The 26,033-nt window shown below is 44.5% G+C and overlaps 1 protein-coding gene across 1 annotated transcript; it reads left to right on the top strand.

Moving 5' to 3' along the window:
* Positions 1–580: 580 nt before the first annotated feature.
* LOC306918205 (salivary plasminogen activator beta-like) lies at positions 581–25,700 on the top strand (the record flags this gene model as incomplete). Its single annotated transcript, XM_079531082.1, has 11 exons — positions 581–610; positions 2,672–2,861; positions 4,880–5,140; positions 5,456–5,713; positions 7,603–7,800; positions 12,010–12,202; positions 15,702–15,838; positions 16,831–16,968; positions 21,134–21,273; positions 23,811–24,940; positions 25,207–25,700. 10 exons carry the CDS (start codon positions 581–583, stop codon positions 24,012–24,014), a joined length of 1,749 nt encoding a protein of 582 aa, XP_079387208.1. The 3' UTR covers positions 24,015–24,940; positions 25,207–25,700.
* Between the last annotated feature and the right edge of the window lie 333 nt (positions 25,701–26,033).

The raw sequence follows: 26,033 nt of genomic DNA, 5'->3' as shown, positions 1-26,033 counted from the left end.
TGAGGGACAGTTTATCCATTAAGAACTTCTTTGCCCGTGCTCGAATGTACTTCATGTGTGGCTCGCAGTGTTTCTTCAGCTTATAAAACCAAAGCACCACTAGTTGAATGGTTGGATACGTGTCGCCTTCCAACTCTTCACTCGCTTCTTTAAAGACCGTCAAGAACTCAGTGAGTGTGTTCATCACGTCCAGCTGAATGCCGTCCATTCTGTGCTCCTGGCCCTTCTGCTCCATGGCAGTCTGAATCTCACTGTACTGTTTGATCACCGACTGCATCATCGCAACTTTACTGTTCCACCTGGTTTCACACTCCTGCATAACAGCATTCGTGAGGTTGGCGCTCACACCAGATTTCTTGAGATAAGTGACAAGGCTCTTGCAATTGTCAATTACAGCACTGACAGTTTTCATGTATTCTGGTGTGTCAGGCTTGACATCAAAGGTGTGTTTGAGGACGATGTTGAGTACATGAGCTGTGCATGGCATCCAGTTGTAGCTACTGAGGGCAGATTTAATATTGGACCCCTGGTCACTCACAAACATGATTTTTGAAAAGCGATCAGCGCTAATCCCGAAATCATGCAGCTCTTTGATTACTTGGTCGTTAAGGTTGGCGGCTGTCTTTCTGAGGTTTGAGTCAAATTCAGCTGTTATGACACGACCCTTCAGTTTCCAATCTTCACAGATGAAGTGACACGTAAATGCACTGTAGGCTCGTTTGTTGAAATCGTCAGTCCACATATCAGTGGTAATTGCAATGCCACACTCTATAGCTTTATTCACCTTTTGAAAGGATTGCTTTCTTTTCTTTGGCTGTCTTTTTGGCTCTGTCGCAGACGGTTTGTCGGTGGGGGAGTACACTGCTGGCATCGACACGTCCATAACGTGCACCTATATTAATAAGACCCTGGACTAGTCCTTGGAATCCATTGCCAGATACAATATCAAAGGGTCGTATATCTTCGCAGCACATTGCAACACATGCGTCGGTTATTTCAGACTTGTATTGCGATCGTAGTTGTCTTTGTAGGAACCCGGTCATAGAACGTTGACGTTGTGAGGAATCCTTCTCATGATCGCCTGCACAAACATGTCTCTTCATGTTGGATGTGCCAGAGCAGTGGCTGTCATGTTTGTATACTTTATCACAGGAGTTGCACTTAACGTAACCGATGCTGCTGTTGTCTTCTGCATTCACAACCTCACAGAACTGGTTCCAAACTTGAGATTTAGCAGCCTGACCTTCTTTTCTTTTTACTATGTACTCCTCCGACTTTAATTTATCCCGCACCTTTTGATTATTCACCTTTTCGGGATCCATTTTCAACTTCATTCACTTGTCATTCATTCTATCTGCTCTCTGTTCACTTTGTTGTTTTTATTGTGGTGCGCCGCTCTGCGCTGGTCTCGTTGGCGCTTCCGTGACGTCAGGTCGCAGGTTAGATTACGTGACATTATAAACATTATGCATTTAGCTAACAGCATTATATAATATAAACTATTAATATATATATACATATATATATATACTATTATTTCCAGTCTGTCAAAAATAAACATTTAATCGTTTGAAAAAATCCCATCATACATTATTTGACCCGCCTCAACCTGGCCCGCAAATAAAGTGAAAATGTCATGACTCGGCCCAGCCTGACCTGCGGTTAACCCGCGGGACCCCCAGGTTACAGGTCGGCCCGCGCAACACTATACACAAGGTAAACTAGATCGGTAGGGAGGAGAGGTAGTAGTGTATTGTTATGTAGGATGTGTTCTGCCCCCCCCCCCCCCCCCCCCCTAAGTGTCTTGAATGTGTGAACGCAGCCCAGTAAGGGCATATGTCGGGGTGGGGCAGAGAAAGGTCCTTATTAGGCAGGCAGGCAGGTACTCCCTAACCACTACTCAATCTGTATGTCTGGGACATCACACTGGCATATTCACCGATACCGATATGACCCCATATGACAAATAAGGCCCAATACCGATACTTTTCCGATGCCGATACAGTAGGGGTGTCAAAAAAAATTCGATTCGAATTAGAATCGCGATTCCGTTATGAACGATTCAAAATCGATTCATAATTTCCAAAAATCAATTTTACCACTACATGGTGTTTGTGATATGAAATGTAAGCTCACCCTAATCACAGTAAACATCATGTCTTCAGTCATTTTCAAGTTACTGTAGTCACTTCAGTTCAAGACTGGAGTAGATTGTGATGAAATCCTATGTATTGAATCAAAAATCGTTTTGAATCTGAAAAAAAAAATGCTTTTGAATTTTGGATTGAGAATCGAGTTGAATCGAATCGTGACCCCAAGAATCGGAATCGAATCGTGGGAGACCCAAAGATTCACAGCCCTACGATACAGTATCGGGACGTCTCTAATTATCAGTCACCGTGTTCATATAACTCGTCAGTCTTCTTCATCTTCTTGTCCATGCTCTCCAGTGACAAGGAGATCAACCAGTGAGGTTGGTAGGACTGGACCGCAGGACCACACTGGATTCAAAACCCCTGGCCAGTTCTTCCAGTCATCCTGGTTCTCCATACATCTGGCCAGTTCGTTGGTGCTTTGAGCTCCTGTGTCTTTCTTGAGTACCTCCATATGTTGACGTCGTGCCCATGTGTTGGTTCAAACAGCACTGACTTGTTGATTGGTTGGCCTACAGAATGTCCCCTTGTGTTACGTTGGGAAAGAGGGAGTCACACCTCTGATTGGCCTACAGAATGTCCCCTTGTGTTACGTTGGGAAAGAGGGAGGAGTCACGCCTCTGATTGGCCTGCAGAATGTCCCCTTGTGTTACGTTGGGAAAGAGGGAGGAGTCACGCCTCTGATTGGCCTACAGAATGTCCCCTTGTGTTACGTACCTGTTAAGGGCACAGAAATTGAAGTTGTAGAGAGCTATACATACTTGGGTGTCGTCCTTGACAACAAACTGCTATATATATATATATATATATATATATATATATATATATATATATATATATATATTATTTCTTGAATTTCTTTTTAAAATCTGATTTACTTGTTGCCTGTCTGATTTGTGATGGAAGACTATAGGCAGCTCTTTCATTGCAAGTGCGTTCCAGTTTCTTGCTCAGTTGAGCTGACCCATAAGCCAGGTACTTGAAGTCCTTGACTTCAGTGCCTCCTGTCAGGTGGATGTTCCGGTGAGATGACAGACTCACTTCTACATCTAAAGTTGACCTGGCTCGCCTGCGTGATACCACATGATAGCTGTGGCCAGTGGCGCCGCCATGACGTAAACAGAGCAGAGACATTCACTTGATCAAGTTAAGACTAAGAGCAACTGCAGCTACTGCACATATGAAGCCAATACAACGACTATTGACGCAGCAAAATGGATACGGTGCTAGACCATGGCCTGCACCAGCGCCGATCGGGAAGAATAAATAAATAGATTCACCTCCAGTCACTGTTGATGTCCACTGTGAGTTTTTACAATCTAATTATATTAATGATGTGCGTGCGTGCGTGCGTGCGTGCGTGCGTATTGGCTATGCATGAACATAAATATCATCATAATTCATTTTAGAAAAAGACATTGAAATACATTCTTTCTCTCTTGCTCTTTTTAAGTGTTTTTAGATTACTTTAGTACCCCCCAATCTGACAATCTACAATAGTTCAACCCCCCCCAATCTGACAATCTACAATAGTTCAAACCCCCAACCTGACAATCTACAATAGTTCAACCCCCCCAACCTGACAATCTACAATAGTTCAACCCCCCCAACCTGTCAATATACAATAGTTCAACCTGCCCAACCTGACAATCTACAATAGTTCAACCCCCCCCAACCTGACAATATACAATATTTCAACCCCCCGACCTGACAATCTACAATAGTTCAACCCCCCCAACCTGACAATATACAATAGTCCACCCCCCCAACCTGACAATATACAATAGTTCAACCCCCCGACCTGACAATCTACAATAGTTCAACCCCCCCAACCTGACAATCTACAATAGTTCAACCCCCCCAACCTGACAATCTACAATAGTTCAACCCCCCCAACCTGACAATCTACAATAGTTCAACCCCCCAACCTGACAATCTACAATAGTATACACCCCCCAACCTCACAATCTACAATAGTTCAACCCCCCACCTGCAAGCAGTGCGAGGCATTGTGAGTTTGTAGATCGCCTATTTTCACAATGTTTGCCTCTTTCTTAGGTAAAGTTTGACAATTTGGTCTTTAGAATCATTACATTGTCACTTTATGAATGTTCAGATAGCCTGTACACATTTATACTGTGTGTTGGTTTGTTTACTGCCGAGTGAGAAGACAGTGTTGCCGGTGAATTATATTTCTAGTTTCTCAGATCTCAGTGGTTGGCCCGGGCCAAGGAAGCACGTAAACAACGTAAACAACTGATGAAGAGGACTGTTAAGGTTGGAGGCCACGGAGATCTCCGCCAAGTTCAAGTTCATGGTCAAGTGCCCCAGACGGAGATTGATAAATAGGACGGAGATTAATTATATCAAAACCGGTCGCATCGCTCCACAGCCTAGGAGCGCTTGTTGCCCAATCCTCGGTGTTGCACAACAGTGACACGTCATCGAAAATGTTCCCTGCCTGTTTAGCGGACGAAAACGAAAATCTTAAAACGTTCATAACTCGCGATCTAAATCATCCCATCTAATTATGAAAAAAGATCCTGTGTTAGACGGCGCTCCGCGGTACAGTCGCTAGTCGCGATAGATTTATTCTTATTCACAACAACTTCCAGTCCCCCGGTAAAAGTGGTCCGGGCGCTATAAATGCTGGGCACATTTTATTAATGGATTAAATAGGTCTGGGCCCTCAAGGTGTTAAACAGATATACATCTTTCTCCAACAGATGGTCCCAAGAATGTCCTTTTGGCCGTAGATCCACCAGGAGATGTTGTCAAAGGAAGCTCAATCACTTTGACCTGCAGCGCCAGTGGATCACATCCACCAGTCCAGAGCTACATCCTTTTCAAAGACAACACTGCAGTGGCACAGAAGAACACAATGAGCATCTCTAACGTCCAGCCCAGTCACAGTGGAACATACCGCTGTGAGGCATTTAACGACATCGCTGGAGTCGATTCACCTCCAGTCACTGTTGATGTCCACTGTGAGTTTTTAATTGAATTACAATCTAATTATATTAATGATGTTCGTTGCGTGCGTGCGCGTGCATGTGTGTGTGTGTGTATTGGCTATGCATGAACATAAATATCATCATAATTCATTTTAGAAAAATACATTGAATTGCTCTTTTTAAGTGTTTTTAGATTACTTTAGTGTCTAAAATAATTACATTAGTGTTATTATTTTAACCTAAGTTGATGTAATGTTACACATGAATTATTGTTATTGTTCATTGGTGTAACATGCTGTATACACAGCACAGTGCTATTTGAGTGCATCAATGTTTATTCCTCCACAGACCCTCCAGAAATTCCCTCAGTATCAGTGAGTCCACCAGGAGGCGTTGTTGAGGGCAGCACGGTGACTCTGAGCTGCAGCAGTGACGCCAACCCACCAGTATCCAGATACACTTGGTACAAAGACCGTAGATCTATCTCCACTGGTCCTCAGCTGGTGAAGAACAATGTGTCTCCTACAGACTCTGGACAGTACTTCTGTCTGGTGAAAAACACACATGGATCCCAGAGGTCATCACTACACTCTCTAGATGTTCGGCGTAAGTGAACTAAAATGTTTGTATTTAAAAATACTACAATAGTATACATCCCCAACCTGACAATCTACAATAGTATACACCACCAACCTGACAATCTACAATAGTATACACCCCCCAACATGACAATCTACAATAGTATACACCCCCCAACCTGACAATCTACAATAGTATACACCCCCCAACCTGACAATCTACAATAGTATACACCCCCCAACCTGACAATCTACAATAGTATACACCCCCCCCTCCCAACCTGACAATCTACAATAGTATACACCCCCCCTCCCAACCTGACAATCTACAATAGTATACACCCCCCAACCTGACAATCTACAATAGTATACACCCCCCAACCTGACAATCTACAATAGTATACACCCCCCAACCTGACAATCTACAATAGTATACACCCCCCAACCTGACAATCTACAATAGTATACACCCCCCAACCTGACAATCTACAATAGTATACACCCCCCAACCTGACAATCTACAATAGTATACACCCCCCCCCTCCCAACCTGACAATCTACAATAGTATACACCCCCCCTCCCAACCTGACAATCTACAATAGTATACACCTCCCAACCTGACAATCTACAATAGTTCAACACTACATTACAGGGAAACTCCAATTAAACTTTCCAACAAACTCCGGTAAACTTCCGAATTGTACCATCACACCCGTATATTACCGTATATTACAGTATATGCCTGCAATAGTTCAACCCCCCCTCCCACCCCAACCTGACAAGCACAGATTTGTAGGCATTACATTTAGTTTGACTACGTTCCACAGATAAACATTGTGAAAATAGCCGATCTACAAGCAGGTGTTGTGAGGTTGTATATTTTCTGTTTTCACGTTTGCCTCTTTCTTGCATAATATTTGACAATTTGGCCAATTTGGAATTAAAGAGGTCTTAAGCGTCATTACATTGAATTAAAGAGGTCTTAAGCGTCATTACATTGAATTAAAGAGGTCTTAAGCGTCATTACATTGTCACTCTATAAATGTGCAGCCAGATATCTACACACTAAAGGGCCTTTCAAACGTGAAGCGATAAAACGCTTGAGACCTGCGTTTTTGCTCGGAGAAGTCGCAGTCCGACAACGCAAGCGCATTTACGTGAGCCCGTGAATTTGTTGTGCACGTGCTCGTTTCGTGCACACGCCCCCCCGTGACTCACCAGACCTGGATTCGGCTTAGCTTTTTTTCGCGCTTGCGTTGTCGTGCCACTCTTGAACAGACCTGTAGCAGAGCTGCCGTTGACCCAGGCAACAACGTGTCCCTCTTGAACAGACCTGTAGCAGAGCTGCCGTTGACCCAGGCAACAACGTGCCCCTCTTGAACAGACCTGTAGCAGAGCTGCCGTTGACCCAGGCAACAACGTGCCCCTCTTGAACAGACCTGTAGCAGAGCTGCCTTTGACCCAGGCAACAACGTGCCCCTCTTGAACAGACCTGTAGCAGAGCTGCCGTTGACCCAGGCAACAACGTCTCCCTCTTGAACAGACCTGTAGCAGAGCTGCCGTTGACCCAGGCAACAACGTGTCCCTCTTGAACAGACCTGTAGCAGAGCTGCCGTTGACCCAGGCAACAACGTGTCCCTCTTGAACAGACCTGTAGCAGAGCTGCCGTTGACCCAGGCAACAACGTGCCCCTCTTGAACAGACCTGTAGCAGAGCTGCCGTTGACCCAGGCAACAACGTGTCCCGTTTGAAAGGCCCTTTATACTGTGTTGGATGCAGTGGGGACTTTTATTTTGAAGACTAAATATGCAGTACACAATACAAATACTCAGTACACAATACAAATACTCAGTACACAATACAAATACTCAATACACACATGTACAGATACAGTCATCTTGCTCATCTCTCCACAGCTCCGCAGCGTCCAAACCACTGTGTACCTCCAGAGGTCTACCGTAGGAACAGCATCATGATAAGCCCGCAAAAAATCATGTACACACCCAAAGCCAAGGTGTTTTACGACTGCATGGTGGGATACACCTCGACCGGAGGACGCTCCGATGTGACCTGTGTGGCTGGAAAATGGACACGTTTAAAACTAAAATGTGAAGGTAAGTGTTCATCAGTGTTGTAATGTTTTATCATTATTAACACCCCGATCGGCCAGGATGAAGTTCACCATCCTTTCTATTAGTAACACCCAGGACGAAGTTCACCGTCCTTTCTATTAGTAACACCCCAAACGCCCAGGACGAAGTTCACCGTCCTTTCTATTAGTAACACCCAGCGCCCAGGACGAAGTTCACGTCCTTTCTATTAGTGACACCCAGGACGAAGTTCACCGTCCTTTCTATTAGTAACACCCAGCGCCCAGGACGAAGTTCACCGTCCTTTCTATTAGTGACACCCAGGACGAAGTTCACCGTCCTTTCTATTAGTAACACCCCAAACGCCCAGGACGAAGTTCACCGTCCTTTCTATTAGTAACACCCAGGACGAAGTTCACCGTCCTTTCTATTAGTAACACCCAGGACGAAGTTCACCGTCCTTTCTATTAGTAACACCCAGGGCCAAGTTCACCGTCCTTTCTATTAGTAACACCCCAAACGCCCAGGACGAAGTTCACCGTCCTTTCTATTAGTAACACCCAGGACGAAGTTCACCGTCCTTTCTATTAGTAACACCCAGGACGAAGTTCACCGTCCTTTCTATTAGTAACACCCAGGACGAAGTTCACCGTCCTTTCTATTAGTAACACCCAGGACGAAGTTCACCGTCCTTTCTATTAGTAACACCCAGGACGAAGTTCACCGTCCTTTCTATTAGTAACACCCAGGACGAAGTTCACCGTCCTTTCTATTAGTAACACCCAGCGCCCAGGACGAAGTTCACCGTCCTTTCTATTAGTAACACCCAGGACGAAGTTCACCGTCCTTTCTATTAGTAACACCCAGGACGAAGTTCACCGTCCTTTCTATTAGTAACACCCAGCGCCCAGGACGAAGTTCACCGTCCTTTCTATTAGTAACACCCAGCGCCCAGGACGAAGTTCACCGTCCTTTCTATTAGTAACACCCAGGACGAAGTTCACCGTCCTTTATATTAGTAACACCCAGGACGAAGTTCACCGTCCTTTATATTAGTAACACCCAGCGCCCAGGACGAAGTTCACCGTCCTTTATATTAGTAACACCCAGGACGATGTTTTATCCAAAAGACGTTTATTGATATCAAAACCGATCGCATCGCTCCACAGCCTAGGAGCGCCTGTTGCACAACAGTGGGACGTCATCGAAAATGTTCCCCCCCTGTTTAGCAGACGAGAACGAAAATCTTAAAACGTTAATAACTCTTGATCTAAATCATCCCGTCCAATTCTAAGAAAAGATTATGTGTGGTCCCGTCGTGGTCCCGTCGCTAGTCGCGGTAGATTTATCATACCTCCCGTTGTTGTCGCCTCTAGAGTGTTTTGGCTACATTTAGCTGCTACATCCACATCCGGAATAACATCCGGTCCGTCGCTGTAAGTGCTCCGCTGCTATAAATCGCCAGGCGCTATGATGTAATGGATTAAATAACCCCGGGCAATCGGAGTGTTAACACGTTGACGGCTGATAATTGAAACGGTCAAATAAGCTTCACTGCTGAGTATTTCACTGACCTCTGAGTATTTCACTGACCTCTGAGTATTTCACTGACCTCTGAGTATTTCACTGACCTCTGAGTATTTCACTGACCTCTGAGTATTTCACTGACCTCTGAGTATTTCACTGACCTCTGAGTATTTCACTGACCTCTGAGTATTTCACTGACCTCTGAGTATTTCACTGACCTCTGAGTATTTCACTGACCTGAGTATTTCACTGACCTCTGAGTATTTCACTGACCTCTGCGTATTTCACTGACCTCTGAGTATTTCACTGACCTGAGTATTTCACTGACCTCTGAGTATTTCACTGACCTGAGTATTTCACTGACCTCTGAGTATTTCACTGACCTCTGAAGAATCACCCGGGCGCAAATGTAGGTCCGTTTCACGAAAATATGCCTGAATATATTCCAGTGGTTTGTAATAGTGGCCAAAATATTCCACATTCCCGACAAAAACACTGGTCTCTTTCTGTCCCAGTTGGACTCACTATGGTGATACCATTTATAGGTTTGCTTGATCCTCCTCCACCTCCTCCACCTCCTCCACCTCCGCCAAACTGTAGATTCATATCTATCTGTACCATGTTGTAGATTCATATCTATCTGTACCATGTTGTAGATTCATATCTATCTGTACCATGTTGTAGATTCATATCTATCTGTACCATGCTGTAGATTCATATATATCTGTACCATGCTGTAGATTCATATCTATCTGTACCATGTTGTAGATTCATATCTATCTGTACCATGTTGTAGATTCATATCTATCTGTACTATGCTGTAGATTCATATCTATCTGTACCATGTTGTAGATTCATATCTATCTGTACCATGTTGTAGATTCATATCTATCTGTACCATGTTGTAGATTCATATCTATCTGTACCATGTTGTAGATTCATATCTATCTGTACCATGTTGTAGATTCATATCTATCTGTACCATGCTGTAGATTCATATCTATCTGTACCATGCTGTAGATTCATATCTATCTGTACCATGTTGTAGATTCATAACTAGCTCACCTTTCAGAACATCATTGGCATCATTTTCATTTATAAAGCCATACTTGGTGATCTTCCTCCTTACATTTCCCCCAAATTCAATTTGGTGAAGAACGGTCTACACCTCAGATCAAATGTCTGGCTGCGGTGTGTAGTGCCAGCCTTCAAATCTTGCTATAGTGGTCGTGGAATGACCTGCAGTTCAGACTAAAATTGCCCTTGAAAGTTCCTTTGAGGAGTTTCAAAAGCATCATCTTAGACGTACAGTCCAACATCTGCACATGTCTTAGATGTACAGTCCAACACCTGCACATGTCCAGATGTACAGTCCAACACCTGCACATGTCCAGATGTACAGTCCAACACCTGCACATGTCTTAGATGTACAGTCCAACACCTGCATATGTCCAGATGTACAGTCCAACACCTGCACATGTCTTAGATGTACAGTCCAACACCTGCATATGTCCGGATGTACAGTCCAACACCTGCACATGTCCGGATGTACAGTCCAACACCTGCACATGTCCAGATGTACAGTCCAACACCTGCACATGTCCGGATGTACAATCCAACACCTGCACATGTCCAGATGTACAGTCCAACACCTGCACATGTCCAGATGTACAGTCCAACACCTGCACATGTCCAGATGTACAGTCCAACACCTGCACATGTCCGGATGTACAGTCCAACACCTGCACATGTCGTAGATGTACAGTCCAACACCTGCACATGTCCAGATGTACAGTCCAACACCTGCACATGTCCAGATGTACAGTCAAACACCTGCACATGTCCGGATGTACAGTCCAACACCTGCACATGTCCGGATGTACAGTCCAACACCTGCACATGTCCAGATGTACAGTCCAACACCTGCACATGTCCAGATGTACAGTCCAACACCTGCACATGTCCGGATGTACAGTCCAACACCTGCACATGTCCAGATGTACAGTCCAACACCTGCACATGTCCGGATGTACAGTCCAACACCTGCACATGTCCGGATGTACAGTCCAACACCTGCACATGTCCAGATGTACAGTCCAACACCTGCACATGTCCAGATGTACAGTCCAACACCTGCACATGTCCAGATGTACAGTCCAACACCTGCACATGTCCAGATGTACAGTCCAACACCTGCACATGTCCAGATGTACAGTCCAACACCTGCACATGTCCAGACGTACAGTCCAACACCTGCACATGTCCAGATGTACAGTCCAACACCTGCACATGTCCAGATGTACAGTCCAACACCTGCACATGTCCAGACGTACAGTCCAACACCTGCACATGTCCAGATGTACAGTCCAACACCTGCACATGTCCAGATGTGTACTAGCCTTTCTTCAGGCCTATGTTTATATTCTCCCTGTTTATAATGTACATTGTGTATTTGCTCTGTGCACAATGTTCTTTCGCCCGGTCACTGTTAGTGTACCATTTTGGAGATGTGTTGTATAGGTTTCTTGAAGTATGTCATGGATGTATTATTTGACATGTACAACATAGCATTGAAGTGTCATTTGGTTTCTGCCTCTTGGCCAGTTCCCACTTGAAAAAGAGTCTCAGTCTCAATGTGTTTCTACTGGTAAAATAAAGGTTAAATTAAATAAATGTCCTCATGCTCTGTCTCTCCATCTGACCCAGGCCAGTGTGGCAGGCATACGGACCAGAATGGCATTACATTCGCGGTCCTCGAAGGCACTCTGTCCCGTCCAGGAGAGCATCCATGGCAGGTGTCTCTGCAGCGCAGACTCAAAGAAACATTGGATCCGTTCGGACACCACTGTGGAGGCGTCCTCATCGCGTCCTGTTGGGTCCTCACGGCTGCTCACTGCATGTAAGATGCTCTAAAATGTAAATGCTATGTGTGTTCATTCCATTCAGTTCATTCCATAGTTTAGATTTGTTTATCCCACAATTTTGTAACGCATTTTTCACCCCTGTCAATTATCTAATGTGATCCTGGGCTCTACACATCCTCCGCCAACCTGGGGAGAGCAACAGACTTGAACTCATGCTTCCTTCATGCCTGAGTGTCCAAGTTGCTCCTTTACACCTGACAGGGGGGAGTTTCCCTGGTTGGACGTAGCGCGTGGAAGGAACACGTTATTCCAACCAGTTCCTCCCCCCGGCTGGCCAGGGGGAGGCAGTTTAGAGACCAGGATTACTGCATGTTTTTTGTGAGGGTACCTACCCTAGGGGACACGGAGAGAACATGCAAACTCCACACAGAAAGGCCCTTTCGCCAAACCTGCCTCGGGTATGCATTCCATAGTTTAGATTGGGAGTGAGTTTGCAGTTCTGACTGCAATGGGAAGTTCATTCCATAGTTTAGATTGGGAGTGAGTCTGCAGTTCTGACTGCAATGGGAAGTTCATTCCATAGTTTAGATTGGGAGTGAGTCTGCAGTTCATTGTAATGTGAAGTTCATTCCATAGTTTACGGTAGATTAAGAGTGAGTCTGTAGTTCTGACTGCAATGTGAAGTTCATTCCATAGTTTAGATTGGGAGTGAGTCTGCAGTTCTGACTGCAATGGGGAGTTCATTCCATATTTTAGATTGGGAGTGAGTCTGTAGTTCTGACTGCAATGGGAAGTTCATTCCATAGTTTAGATTGGGAGTGAGTCTGCAGTTCTGACTGCAATGGGAAGTTCATTCCATACTTTAGATTGCGAGTGAGTCTGTAGTTCTGACTGCAATGGGAAGTTCATTCCATAGTTTAGATTGGGAGTGAGTCTGTAGTTCTTACTGCAATGGGAAGTTCATTCCATAGTTTAGATTGGGAGTGAGTCTGCAGTTCTGACTGCAATGGGAAGTTCATTCCATAGTTTAGATTGGGAGTGAGTGTGCAGTTCTAACTGCAATGGGAAGTTCATTCCATAGTTTAGATTGGGAGTGAGTCTGCAGTTCTGACTGCAATGGGAAGTTCATTCCATAGTTTAGATTGGGAGTGAGTCTGCAGTTCTGACTGCAATGGGAAGTTCATTCCATAGTTTAGATTGGGAGTGAGTCTGTAGTTCTGACTGCAATGGGAAGTTCATTCCATAGTTTAGATTGGGAGTGAGTCTGTGGTTCTGACTGCAATGGGAAGTTCATTCCATCGTTTAGATTGGGAGTGAGTCTGCAGTTCTGACTGCAATGGGAAGTTCATTCCATAGTTTAGATTGGGAGTGAGTGTGCAGTTCTGACTGCAATGGGAAGTTCATTCCATAGTTTAGATTGCGAGTGAGTGTGCAGTTCTGACTGCAATGGGAAGTTCATTCCATAGTTTAGATTGCGAGTGAGTCTGCAGTTCTGACTGCAATGGGAAGTTCATTCCATAGTTTAGATTGCGAGTGAGTCTGCAGTTCTGACTGCAATGGGAAGTTCATTCCATAGTTTAGATTGGGAGTGAGTCTGCAGTTCTGACTGCAATGGGAAGTTCATTCCATAGTTTAGATTGGGAGTGAGTGTGCAGTTCTAACTGCAATGGGAAGTTCATTCCATAGTTTAGATTGGGAGTGAGTCTGCAGTTCTGACTGCAATGGGAAGTTCATTCCATAGTTTAGATTGGGAGTGAGTCTGCAGTTCTGACTGCAATGGGAAGTTCATTCCATAGTTTAGATTGGGAGTGAGTCTGTAGTTCTGACTGCAATGGGAAGTTCATTCCATAGTTTAGATTGGGAGTGAGTCTGTGGTTCTGACTGCAATGGGAAGTTCATTCCATCGTTTAGATTGGGAGTGAGTCTGCAGTTCTGACTGCAATGGGAAGTTCATTCCATAGTTTAGATTGGGAGTGAGTGTGCAGTTCTGACTGCAATGGGAAGTTCATTCCATAGTTTAGATTGCGAGTGAGTGTGCAGTTCTGACTGCAATGGGAAGTTCATTCCATAGTTTAGATTGCGAGTGAGTCTGCAGTTCTGACTGCAATGGGAAGTTCATTCCATAGTTTAGATTGCGAGTGAGTCTGCAGTTCTGACTGCAATGGGAAGTTCATTCCATAGTTTAGATTGGGAGTGAGTGTGCAGTTCTGAATGCAATGTGAAGTTCATTCCATAGTTTAGATTGGGAGTGAGTGTGCAGTTCTGACTGCAATGGGAAGTTCATTCCATAGTTTAGATTGGGAGTGAGTCTGCAGTTCTGACTGCAATGGGAAGTTCATTCCATAGTTTAGATTGGGAGTGAGTCTGCAGTTCTGACTGCAATGGGAAGTTCATTCCATAGTTTAGATTGGGAGTGAGTCTGCAGTTCTGACTGCAATGGGAAGTTCATTCCATAGTTTAGATTGGGAGTGAGTGTGCAGTTCTGACTGCAATGGGAAGTTCATTCCATAGTTTAGATTGGGAGTGAGTCTGTAGTTCTGACTGCAATAGGAAGTTCATTCCATAGCTTAGATTGGGAGTGAGTCTGCAGTTCTGACTGCAATGGGAAGTTCATTCCATAGTTTGGATTGGGAGCAAGTCTGCAGTTCTGACTGCAATGGGAAGTTCATTCCATAGTTTGGATTGGGAGTGAGTCTGTAGTTCTGACTGCAATGGGAAATTCATTCCATAGTTTAGATTGGGAGTGAGTCTGCAGTTCTGACTGCAATGGGAAGTTCATTCCATAGTTTAGATTGGGAGTGAGTCTGTAGTTCTGACTGCAATGGGAAGTTCATTCCATAGCTTAGATTGGGAGTGAGTCTGTAGTTCTGACTGCAATGGGAAGTTCATTCCATAGTTTAGATTGGGAGTGAGTCTGTAGTTCTGACTGCAATGGGAAGTTCATTCCATAGCTTAGATTGGGAGTGAGTCTGTAGTTCTGACTGCAATGGGAAGTTCATTCCATAGTTTTGGAGACAGAATAATGTATGTCTCTCTGGGATAACTGACTGTCTGTTGTTTCTCCAGTAACAGCTCCATGGACATGCAGGTGGTCTTAATGACTGACTGTCTGTTGTTCCTCCAGTAACAGCTCCATGGACATGCAGGTGGTCTTAATGACTGTATGTCTGTTGTTCCTCCAGTAACAGCTCCATGGACATGCAGGTGGTCTTAATGACTGACTGTCTGTTGTTCCTCCAGTAACAGCTCCATGGACATGCAGGTGGTCTTAATGACTGACTGTCTGTTGTTTCTCCAGTAACAGCTCCATGGACATGCAGGTGGTCCTAATGACTGACTGTCTGTTGTTCCTCCAGTAACAGCTCCATGGACATGCAGGTGGTCTTAATGACTGACTGTCTGTTGTTCCTCTCCAGTAACAGCTCCATGGACATGCAGGTGGTCTTAATGACTGACTGTCTGTTGTTCCTCTCCAGTAACAGCTCCATGGACATGCAGGTGGTCTTAATGACTGACTGTCTGTTGTTCCTCCAGTAACAGCTCCATGGACATGCAGGTGGTGGTGGGGGGAGTGGACAATGGGAGACATGAAGAGTCAGACCAGGTCATCGCCGTGGAGAGAGACTTCATTCATGTGGATTTCAGGAAGAGCACTGGAAGTAATGACATTGGTGAGTCATGCATTTACCGTATGTCACTGATTGGTCCATCCATTTACTGTATGTCTCTGATTGGTCCATCCATTTACTGTATGTCTCTGATTGGTCCATCCATTTACTGTATGTCTCTGATTGGTCCATCCATTTACTGTAGGTCTCTGATTGGTCCATCCATTTACTGTATGTCTCTGATTGGTCCATCCATTTACTGTATGTCTCTGATTGGTCCATCCATTTACTGTAGGTCTCTGATTGGTCCATCCATTTACTGTATGTCTCTGATTGGTCCATCCATTTACTGTAGGTCAGTCACACAGCATGCTTAAAGTCTAAATGATGACATCATGTCAGTCAGAGAACTTAAAGACATCACATTGATGCACCTGGGACGTATCCTCAGTGATGTAACCCAAGGTCATCACCTGGGACGTATCCTCAGTGATGTATCCCAAGGTCATCACCTGGGACGTATCCTCAGTGATGTATCCCAAGGTCACCTGGGACGTATCATCAGTGATGTATCCCAAGGTCATCACCTGGGACGTATCCTCAGTGATGTATCCCAAGGTCATCACATGGGACGTATCCTCAGTGATGTATCCCAAGGTCCTCACCTGGGACGTATCCTCAGTGATGTATCCCAAGGTCATCACCTGGGACGTATCCTCAGTGATGTATCACAAGGTCATCACATGGGACGTATCCTCAGTGATGTATCCCAAGGTCATCACCTGGGACTTATCCTCAGTGATGTATCCCAAGGTCATCACCTGGGACGTATCCTCAGTGATGTATCCCAAGGTCATCACCTGGGACGTATCCTCAGTGATGTATCCCAAGGTCATCACCTGGGACGTATCCTCAGTGATGTATCCCAAGGCCATCACCTGGGACGTATCCTCAGTGATGTGGAGGGACTAGGCACTGTGGGTTGACTCCTGGCCGGGCACCACCTACGCCTCACTAATGCTAATGTTATGGAACTATTGTGTTTACTGTGTCAGCATTACTCCAGCTGAGTTTCACCAACGGAGCATTCTGTGCCAATGGAAACAGCTATGTTAAAACTGCCTGTCTGCCAAACAAGATCTTCCCCGATGGAAAGCAGTGTGTGATCTCTGGATGGGGCAAAACTAAAGATGGTACGTATCCAACCACTGACTACCACTAATCACACCTTAAACTATAGATGGTACGTATCCAACCACTGACTACCACTAATCACACCTTAAACTAAAGATGGTACGTATCCAACCACTGACTACCACTAATCACACCTTAAACTATAGATGGTACGTATCCAACCACTGACTACCACTAATCACACCTTAAACTATAGATGGTACGTATCCAACCACTGACTACCACTAATCACACCTTAAACTATAGATGGTACGTATCCAACCACTGACTACCACTAATCACACCTTAAACTATAGATGGTACGTATCCAACCACTGTCTACCACTAATCACACCTTAAACTAAAGATGGTACGTATCCAACCACTGACTACCACTAATCACACCTTAAACTATAGATGGTACGTATCCAACCACTGACTACCACTAATCACACCTTAAACTATAGATGGTACGTATCCAACCACTGACTACCACTAATCACACCTTAAACTATAGATGGTACGTATCCAACCACTGACTACCACTAATCACACCTTAAACTATAGATGGTACGTATCCAACCACTGACTACCACTAATCACACCTTAAACTAATGATGGTACGTATCCAACCACTGACTACCACTAATCACACCTTAAACTATAGATGGTACGTATCCAACCACTGACTACCACTAATCACACCTTAAACTATAGATGGTACGTATCCAACCACTGACTACCACTAATCACACCTTAAACTATAGATGGTACGTATCCAACCACTGACTACCACTAATCACACCTTAAACTATAGATGGTACGTATCCAACCACTGACTACCACTAATCACACCTTAAACTATAGATGGTACGTATCCAACCACTGACTACCACTAATCACACCTTAAACTAATGATGGTACGTATCCAACCACTGACTACCACTAATCACACCTTAAACTATAGATGGTACGTATCCAACCACTGACTACCACTAATCACACCTTAAACTATAGATGGTACGTATCCAACCACTGACTACCACTAATCACACCTTAAACTATAGATGGTACGTATCCAACCACTGACTACCACTAATCACACCTTAAACTAAAGATGGTACGTATCCAACCACTGACTACCACTAATCACACCTTAAACTATAGATGGTACGTATCCAACCACTGACTACCACTAATCACACCTTAAACTAAAGATGGTACATATCCAACCACTGACTACCACTAATCACACCTTAAACTATAGATGGTACGTATCCAACCACTGACTACCACTAATCACACCTTAAACTAATGATGGTACGTATCCAACCACTGACTACCACCAATCACACCTTAAACTAAAGATGGTACGTATCCAACCACTGACTACCACTAATCACACCTTAAACTAAAGATGGTACGTATCCAACCACTGACTACCACTAATCACACCTTAAACTAAAGATGGTACGTATCCAACCACTGTCTACCACTAATCACACCTAGAAATGCACTCTGTCGAGGTGCCAACTTTATTACCTCTAAATAAAGGGACTGATATGAGGTTAGGGGACTTACGTGGCCGGTTAAGACTGATATGAGGTTAGGGGACTTACGTGGCCGGTTAAGACTGATATGAGGTTAGGAGACTTACGTGGCCGGTTAAGACTGATATGAGGTTAGGGGACTTACGTGGCCGCGTAAGTTGTCACCGGACAGTCCCCTTTATTTTTATATATATATATATACTGTAGCGGTCCCCGCCGAGAGAAGGTCAATACTTGTACTGATGGTAGTGAATTTATTTAAGAAAATAAAGAACACAAAACTAAATACTCTGTTAGTATTACACATATTTTTCCATAAAATTGCTGTAGGTCACATTAGCTCCAAATGTAACTAGCATATTCAAAACAGTACAATTCCCTTTTAAATGGTTTTGACCATCAGTCAGAAATTATAATTACTGTAATCGCATTACAATGAATTGATGACTTTAACATCACCATGCACTTATTATAATGAACTCGTTTTTCCTTTTAACAGCTGTTAACTCCAAAAGTAATGAAATACCTCCTTTTAACCCTTTTAAGTGTAATATAATAATGACATGAAATAAAGACCCTTTTTATCCAAAATGTATGAAATACAATCATATCAAATACCTTCCTTTGCCAAGTACAATTCTAACTTTTCATTTTCAACACTTTACAGAAATAGTAGCAAACTCTGCTATATGTAAGGCATTATCATTAGCACTGTGTGCCTTTGCTGCAGAAATATGTTTCTTTCATTTACCGTCCTTCCATATTGGCTACCATAACTGAACAGGATGTAAACAATTCAACAATGCATTTTTAGCAATAGTCCTTTTAGCTCCAAAAACGTGTTGTATTGCATGTAGCAAACACAGTCCATGTGTACCAACCTTATGCCTCTTCATGTAGCAAACACAGTCCATGTGTACCAACCTTATGCCTCTTCATACAGCAAACACAGTCCATGTGTACCAACCTTATACCTCTTCATGTAGCAAACACTGTTCATGTGTACCAACCTTATACCTCTTCATGTAGCAAACACTGTTCATGTGTACCAACCTTATACCTCTTCATGTAGCAAACACAGTCCATGTGTACCAACCTTATGCCTCTTCATGTAGCAAACACTGTTCATGTGTACCAACCTTATACCTCTTCATGTAGCAAACACAGTCCATGTGTACCAACCTTATACCTCTTCATGTAGCAAACACTGTTCATGTGTACCAACCTTATACCTCTTCATGTAGCAAACACTGTTCATGTGTACCAACCTTATACCTCTTCATGTAGCAAACACAGTCCATGTGTACCAACCTTATGCCTCTTCATGTAGCAAACACAGTCCATGTGTACCAACCTTATACCTCTTCATGTAGCAAACACTGTTCATGTGTACCAACCTTATACCTCTTCATGTAGCAAACACTGTTCATGTGTACCAACCTTATACCTCTTCATGTAGCAAACACAGTCCATGTGTACCAACCTTATGCCTCTTCATGTAGCAAACACAGTCCATGTGTACCAACCTTATGCCTCTTCGGGGGGTGCTAAAACAATCATTGAATGTCTCAAGATACAAACAGTAAGATGCACGTAAGATTGCTTTGTAGCAGCAGCAAAACACACGCCTTCTCTCGAGCTTCTCTCTCTGTTTATGTAATATCCTTCCTCTTTCCGGTCAAGGACTGTCTAAAGAGGACGAGACGCGAAGAACGTACGGGCGACGCCATGTTGCTCCATGGTGCTCCATGGAAGGAAAGAAACATGCGCAGTTGAGACCAGGAAGTTGTACATGCACAAATTTGGGCATGTACAACTTCCTGGTCTCAACTGCGCATGTTTCTTTCCTTCCATGGAGCAACATGGCGTCGCCCGTACGGTATTCGCGTCTCGTCCTCTTTAGACAGTCCTTGTTTCCGGTGTGCAGGTGGCTATGTCACACAAAACTCCCTTCAAAATAAAAGCATTTGGCTCAAATCACAAAATAACAGGAAATCGAATACCTTTTTCACAGAATCGAAAGATTTATGCAGGTTGTGATTCTCCAGGATCCTAGATGGCTTCTGACCACCTGTCTGTGTTCTGACCACCTGTCTGTGTTGTTCTGACCACCTGTCTGTGTTGTTCTGACCACCTGTCTGTGTTCTGACCACCTGTCTGTGTTGTTCTGACCACCTGTCTGTGTTCTGACCACCTGTCTGTGTTGTTCTGACCACCTGTCTGTGTTGTTCTGACCACCTGGCTGTGTGTTCTGACCACCTGTCTGTGTTGTTCTGACCACCTGGCTGTGTTGTTCTGACCACCTGTCTGTGTTCTGACCACCTGTCTGTGTTCTGACCACCTGTCTGTGTTGTTCTGACCACCTGTCTGTGTTCTGACCACCTGTCTGTGTTGTTCTGACCACCTGTCTGTGTTCTGACCACCTGTCTGTGTTCTGACCACCTGTCTGTGTTGTTCTGACCACCTGTCTGTGTTCTGACCACCTGTCTGTGTTGTTCTGACCACCTGTCTGTGTTGTTCTGACCACCTGTCTGTGTTCTGACCACCTGTCTGTGTGTTCTGACCACCTGTCTGTGTTGTTCTGACCACCTGTCTGTGTGTTCTGACCACCTGTCTGTGTGTTGTTGTCCCTCAGCTAACCGGCCACACAGAATGTCCCATGGAGACGTTACCCTGATGTCTAAGCAGCGTTGTACGGATGTCTATGGAGCCCTGCAAGTCGACAACACCATGATCTGTGCAGAAGACACCATGGGAAAAGTCAACTTCTGTAATGTAAGTGTGTGTGTGTGTGTAAGTGTGCGTGTGCGTGTGCGTGTGCGTGTGCGTGCGTGCGCGCGTGCGTTACTGTTGTAGTCGAGTCCACTGAAAGCCAGACCGAGACCAGATTTGTTTTCTTCCTTTTTTCACATTTGACAGCACTGTGAGAGCAGGCAGGCTCCACGGGGAAACACGGGGGCGCTATGATTCCTGGGGACACAGGGGGCGCTATGATTCCTGGGGACACAGGGGGCGCTATGATTCCTGGGGACACAGGGGGCGCTATGATTCCTGGGGACACAGGGGGCGCTATGATTCCTGGGGACACAGGGGGCGCTATGATTCCTGGGGACACAGGGGGCGCTATGATTCCTGGGGACACAGGGGGCGCTATGATTCCTGGGGACACAGGGGGTGCTATGATTCCTGGGTACACAGGGGGCGCTATGATTCCTGGGGACACAGGGGGTGCTATGATTCCTGGACAACAGGGGGCGCTATGATTCCTGGGGACACAGGGGGTGCTATGATTCCTGGGGACACAGGGGGCGCTATGATTCCTGGGGACACAGGGGGTGCTATTATTCCTGGGGACACAGGGGGTGCTATGATTCCTGGGGACACAGGGGGCGCTATGATTCCTGGGGACACAGGGGGTGCTATTATTCCTGGGGACACAGGGGGTGCTATGATTCCTGGGGACACAGGGGGTGCTATGATTCCTGGGGACACAGGGGGCGCTATGATTCCTGGGGACACAGGGGGCGCTATGATTCTTTGGGCTTATCGAGTACCCGGTATCAATAAGCTTTGGGCTTATCGAGTACCCGGTATCAATAAGCTTTGGGCTTATCAAGCCTGGTATCGAGCTCCCCAGCTCCCCAGTGGACCTCATGGTCTTCATAACTACCCCAGAGAGAGTTCCCCCCAGTGGGACCTCATGATCTTCATAACTACCCCAGAGTTACCCCCAGTGGACCTCATGGTCTTCATAACTACCCCAGAGAGAGTTCCCCCCAGTGGACCTCATGGTCTTCATAACTACCCCAGAGATCCCCCCAGTGGACCTCATGGTCTTCATAACTACCCCAGAGAGAGTTACCCCCAGTGGACCTCATGGTCTTCATAACTACCCCAGAGAGAGTTACCCCAGTGGACCTCATGGTCTTCATAACTACTCCAGAGAGAGTTACCCCCAGTGGACCTCATGGTCTTCATAACTACCCCAGAGTTACCCCCAGTGGACCTCATGGTCTTCATAACTACCCCAGAGAGAGTTACCCCCAGTGGACCTCATGGTCTTCATAACTACCCCAGAGAGACCTCAGTCATTCCTCTCTCTCTCCCATGATAAAGTGCATATGGTCGCTCACTCTTTTGGCAGTCACCACTGCCAGGAGTAGGGATGGAGCTCCAGAACAGATTCCCCCAAAAAGAGAACAAGCTTATCGAGTACCCGGTATCTATAAGCTTTGGGCTTATTGAGTACCCGGTATCAATAAGCTTTGGGCTTATCGAGTACCCGGTATCAATAAGCTTTGGGCTTATCGAGTACCCGGTATCTATAAGCTTTGGGCTTATCGAGTACCTCCGGTACCAATAAGCTTTGGGCTTATCGAGTACCCGCTATCAATAGGCTTTGGGCTTATTGAGTACCCGGTATCAATAAGCTTTGGGCTTATCGAGTACCTCCGCTATCAATAAGCTTTGGGCTTATCGAGTACCCGGTATCAATAAGCTTTGGGCTTATTGAGTAACCGGTATCAATAAGCTTTGGGCTTATTGAGTAACTCCGGTATCAATAAGCTTTGGGCTTATCGAGTACCTCCGCTATCAATAAGCTTTGGGCTTATTGAGTACCCGGTATCAATAAGCTTTGGGCTTATCGAGTACCCGGTATCAATAAGCTTTGGGCTTATCGAGTACCCGGTATCAATAAGCTTTGGGCTTATCGAGTACCCGGTATCAATAAGCTTTGGGCTTACCGAGTACCCGGTATCAATAAGCTTTGGGCTTATCAAGCCTGGTATCAATAAGCTTTGGGCTTATCAAGCCTGGTATCAATAAGCTTTGGGCTTATCGAGTACCCGGTATCAATAAGCTTTGGGCTTATCGAGTACCCGGTATCAATAAGCTTTGGGCTTATCAAGCCTGGTATCGAGCATAGTGGCCCATGACGTCATGACGGTTAAACAATCGAGACAAGAGGCGATCAATAAATATATCTAATCACCCATGCTGGCACAAAAGTGTATTGATACCTGCCAACCAGCACTGTTGTCTTACAGGGTGGTTCTGTGTGTGTTACAGGGTGGTCCATATGGTTCTGTGTGTTACAGGGTGGTCCATATGGTTCTGTGTGTTACATATGGTTCTGTGTGTTACAGGGTGGTCCATATGGTTCTGTGTCTTACAGGGTGGTCCATATGGTTATGTGTGTTACAGGGTGGTCCATATGGTTGTGTGTTACAGGGTGGTCCATATGGTTCTGTGTGTCTTCAGGTGGTTCTGTGTGTTACAGGGTGGTCCATATGGTTCTGTGTGTGTTACAGGGAGATTCCGGCGGGCCGCTGATCTGCAAGGACAATGATGTTCACTACATTGCAGGCTTGGTGAGCTGGGTGAACGGGTCGTGCAGCGGTCAGGTGCCTGGTGTCTACGCCAACGTCCACGATCATGTGGAATGGATCGCTGGCTGTGTGGCTGGATCACCGTGTCGGACACAGAGTGTGTCCGATTATGACTATCAGAATTAGGGTAACCATTCCAACCGTCCGGCATCGCGCAGCACAGTCCCGAAAAGTCTGTCCCGCGTCCCACAAAACGGCACAATGTCCCGCGAGTCAAAGATTACGGAAAGAAAAAGACAAAACTGACCCGGCTACTCCCGTGTTGCATAACAGTGACATCACCTCATGTCCAAAGTCATCTAAAAACATCACCTGTCCAAAGTCATCTAAAAACATCACCTCATGTCCAAAGTCATCTAAAAACATCACCTGTCCAAAGTCATCTAAAAACATCACCTCATGTCCAAAGTCATCTAAAAACATCACCTCATGTCCAAAGTCATCTAAAAACATCACCTCATGTCCAAAGTCATCTAAAACATCACCTGTCCAACGTCATCTAAAAACATCACCTGTCCAAAGTCATCTAAAAACATCACCTGTCCAAAGTCATCTAAAAACATCACCTCATGTCCAAAGTCATCTAAAAACATCACCTGAGTCATCTAAAAACATCACCTGTCCAAAGTCATCTAAAAACATCACATGTCCAAAGTCATCTAAAAACGTCCATAGCTACTTGCCCAAATGTGCCCAGATGTGATGACCTCATCACATTTATGATGACGGCTATGGCCGTTTTTAACCCAAAGAGTGTTTTCTTTGTGTGCAAAATGAATGCTTGGCATGGATTCAGAATGAAATGAAAACCCGCTAGTTTGACACGTCACATGCTACTGAAAGCATGATGACATTTTGAAAACTTTTCCTTATATAGGTTGTTAATGGTATGGTCACTTATCCCCCTATTATGGAAATTGCCCAACATATGCAAGTTAGCATCCGGCAGTTTCTAAATTATGAGGTCCCATACTTGACATTTCTAACATAAAACTTTAGGGCACTCAAAATGTCCGGGTTCACATTCTGGCAAGTGGACTAATATGGCGTACGTCTGTGTTACTTCAGTGTTACTTCAAGTGGACTAATATGGCGTACGTCCGTGTTACTTCAGTGTTACGTCCGTGTTACTTCAGTGTTACTTCAAGTGGACTAATATGGCGTACGTCCGTGTTACTTCAGTGTTATGTCCGTGTTACTTCAGTGTTACTTCAAGTGGACTAATATGGCGTACGTCCGTGTTACTTCAGTGTTACGTCCGTGTTACTTCAGTGTTACTTCAAGTGGACTAATATGGCGTACGTCTGTGTTACTTCAGTGTCGCATAATGTTTCTGTCAGTGGTTCTCAACCTTTTTCAGAAAAACGCTATAAAATTTGGAAAAAATAAATATATAATAAATAATATAAACATATAAATCAATAAAATGAAAAAAGGCAGCAAAATAAAAATAAAAAATATGCTCATATTTGACCTTCTCTAATAACAACCTAATGATCCTTGGTTGAAAAAAACTAAAGTTGTCCTTTAACTAAAGTCTTCCATCTGTCTAAAGTAAACTAAAGTTGTCCTTTAACTAAAGTCTTCCACCTGTCCAAAGTAAACTAAAGTTGTCCTTTAACTAAAGTCTTCCACCTGTCCAAAGTAAACTAAAGTTGTCCTTTAACTAAAGTCTTCCATCTGTCCAAAGTAAACTAAAGTTGTCCTTTAACTAAAGTCTTCCACCTGTCCAAAGTAAACTAAAGTTGTCCTTTAACTAAAGTCTTCCACCTGTCCAAAGTAAACTAAAGTTGTCCTTTAACTAAAGTCTTCCACCTGTCCAAAGTAAACTATAGTTGTCCTTTAACTAAAGTCTTCCACCTGTCCAAAGTAAACTAAAGTTGTCCTTTAACTAAAGTCTTCCACCTGTCCAAAGTAAACTAAAGTTGTCCTTTAACTAAAGTCTTCCACCTGTCCAAAGTAAACTAAAGTTGTCCTTTAACTATAGTCTTCCACCTGTCCAAAGTAAACTATAGTTGTCCTTTAACTAAAGTCTTCCACCTGTCCAAAGTAAACTAAAGTTGTCCTTTAACTAAAGTCTTCCACCTGTCCAAACTAAAGTTGTCCTTCAACTAAAGTCTTCCACCTGTCCAAAGTAAACTAAAG

Source organism: Electrona antarctica (genome assembly GCF_951216825.1).
Source record: "Electrona antarctica genome assembly, contig: scaffold_204, whole genome shotgun sequence".
Taxonomy (NCBI): domain Eukaryota; kingdom Metazoa; phylum Chordata; class Actinopteri; order Myctophiformes; family Myctophidae; genus Electrona; species Electrona antarctica.
Note: the sequence above shows the minus strand (reverse complement) of the source record. Positions and strands in the feature narration are given on the sequence as shown.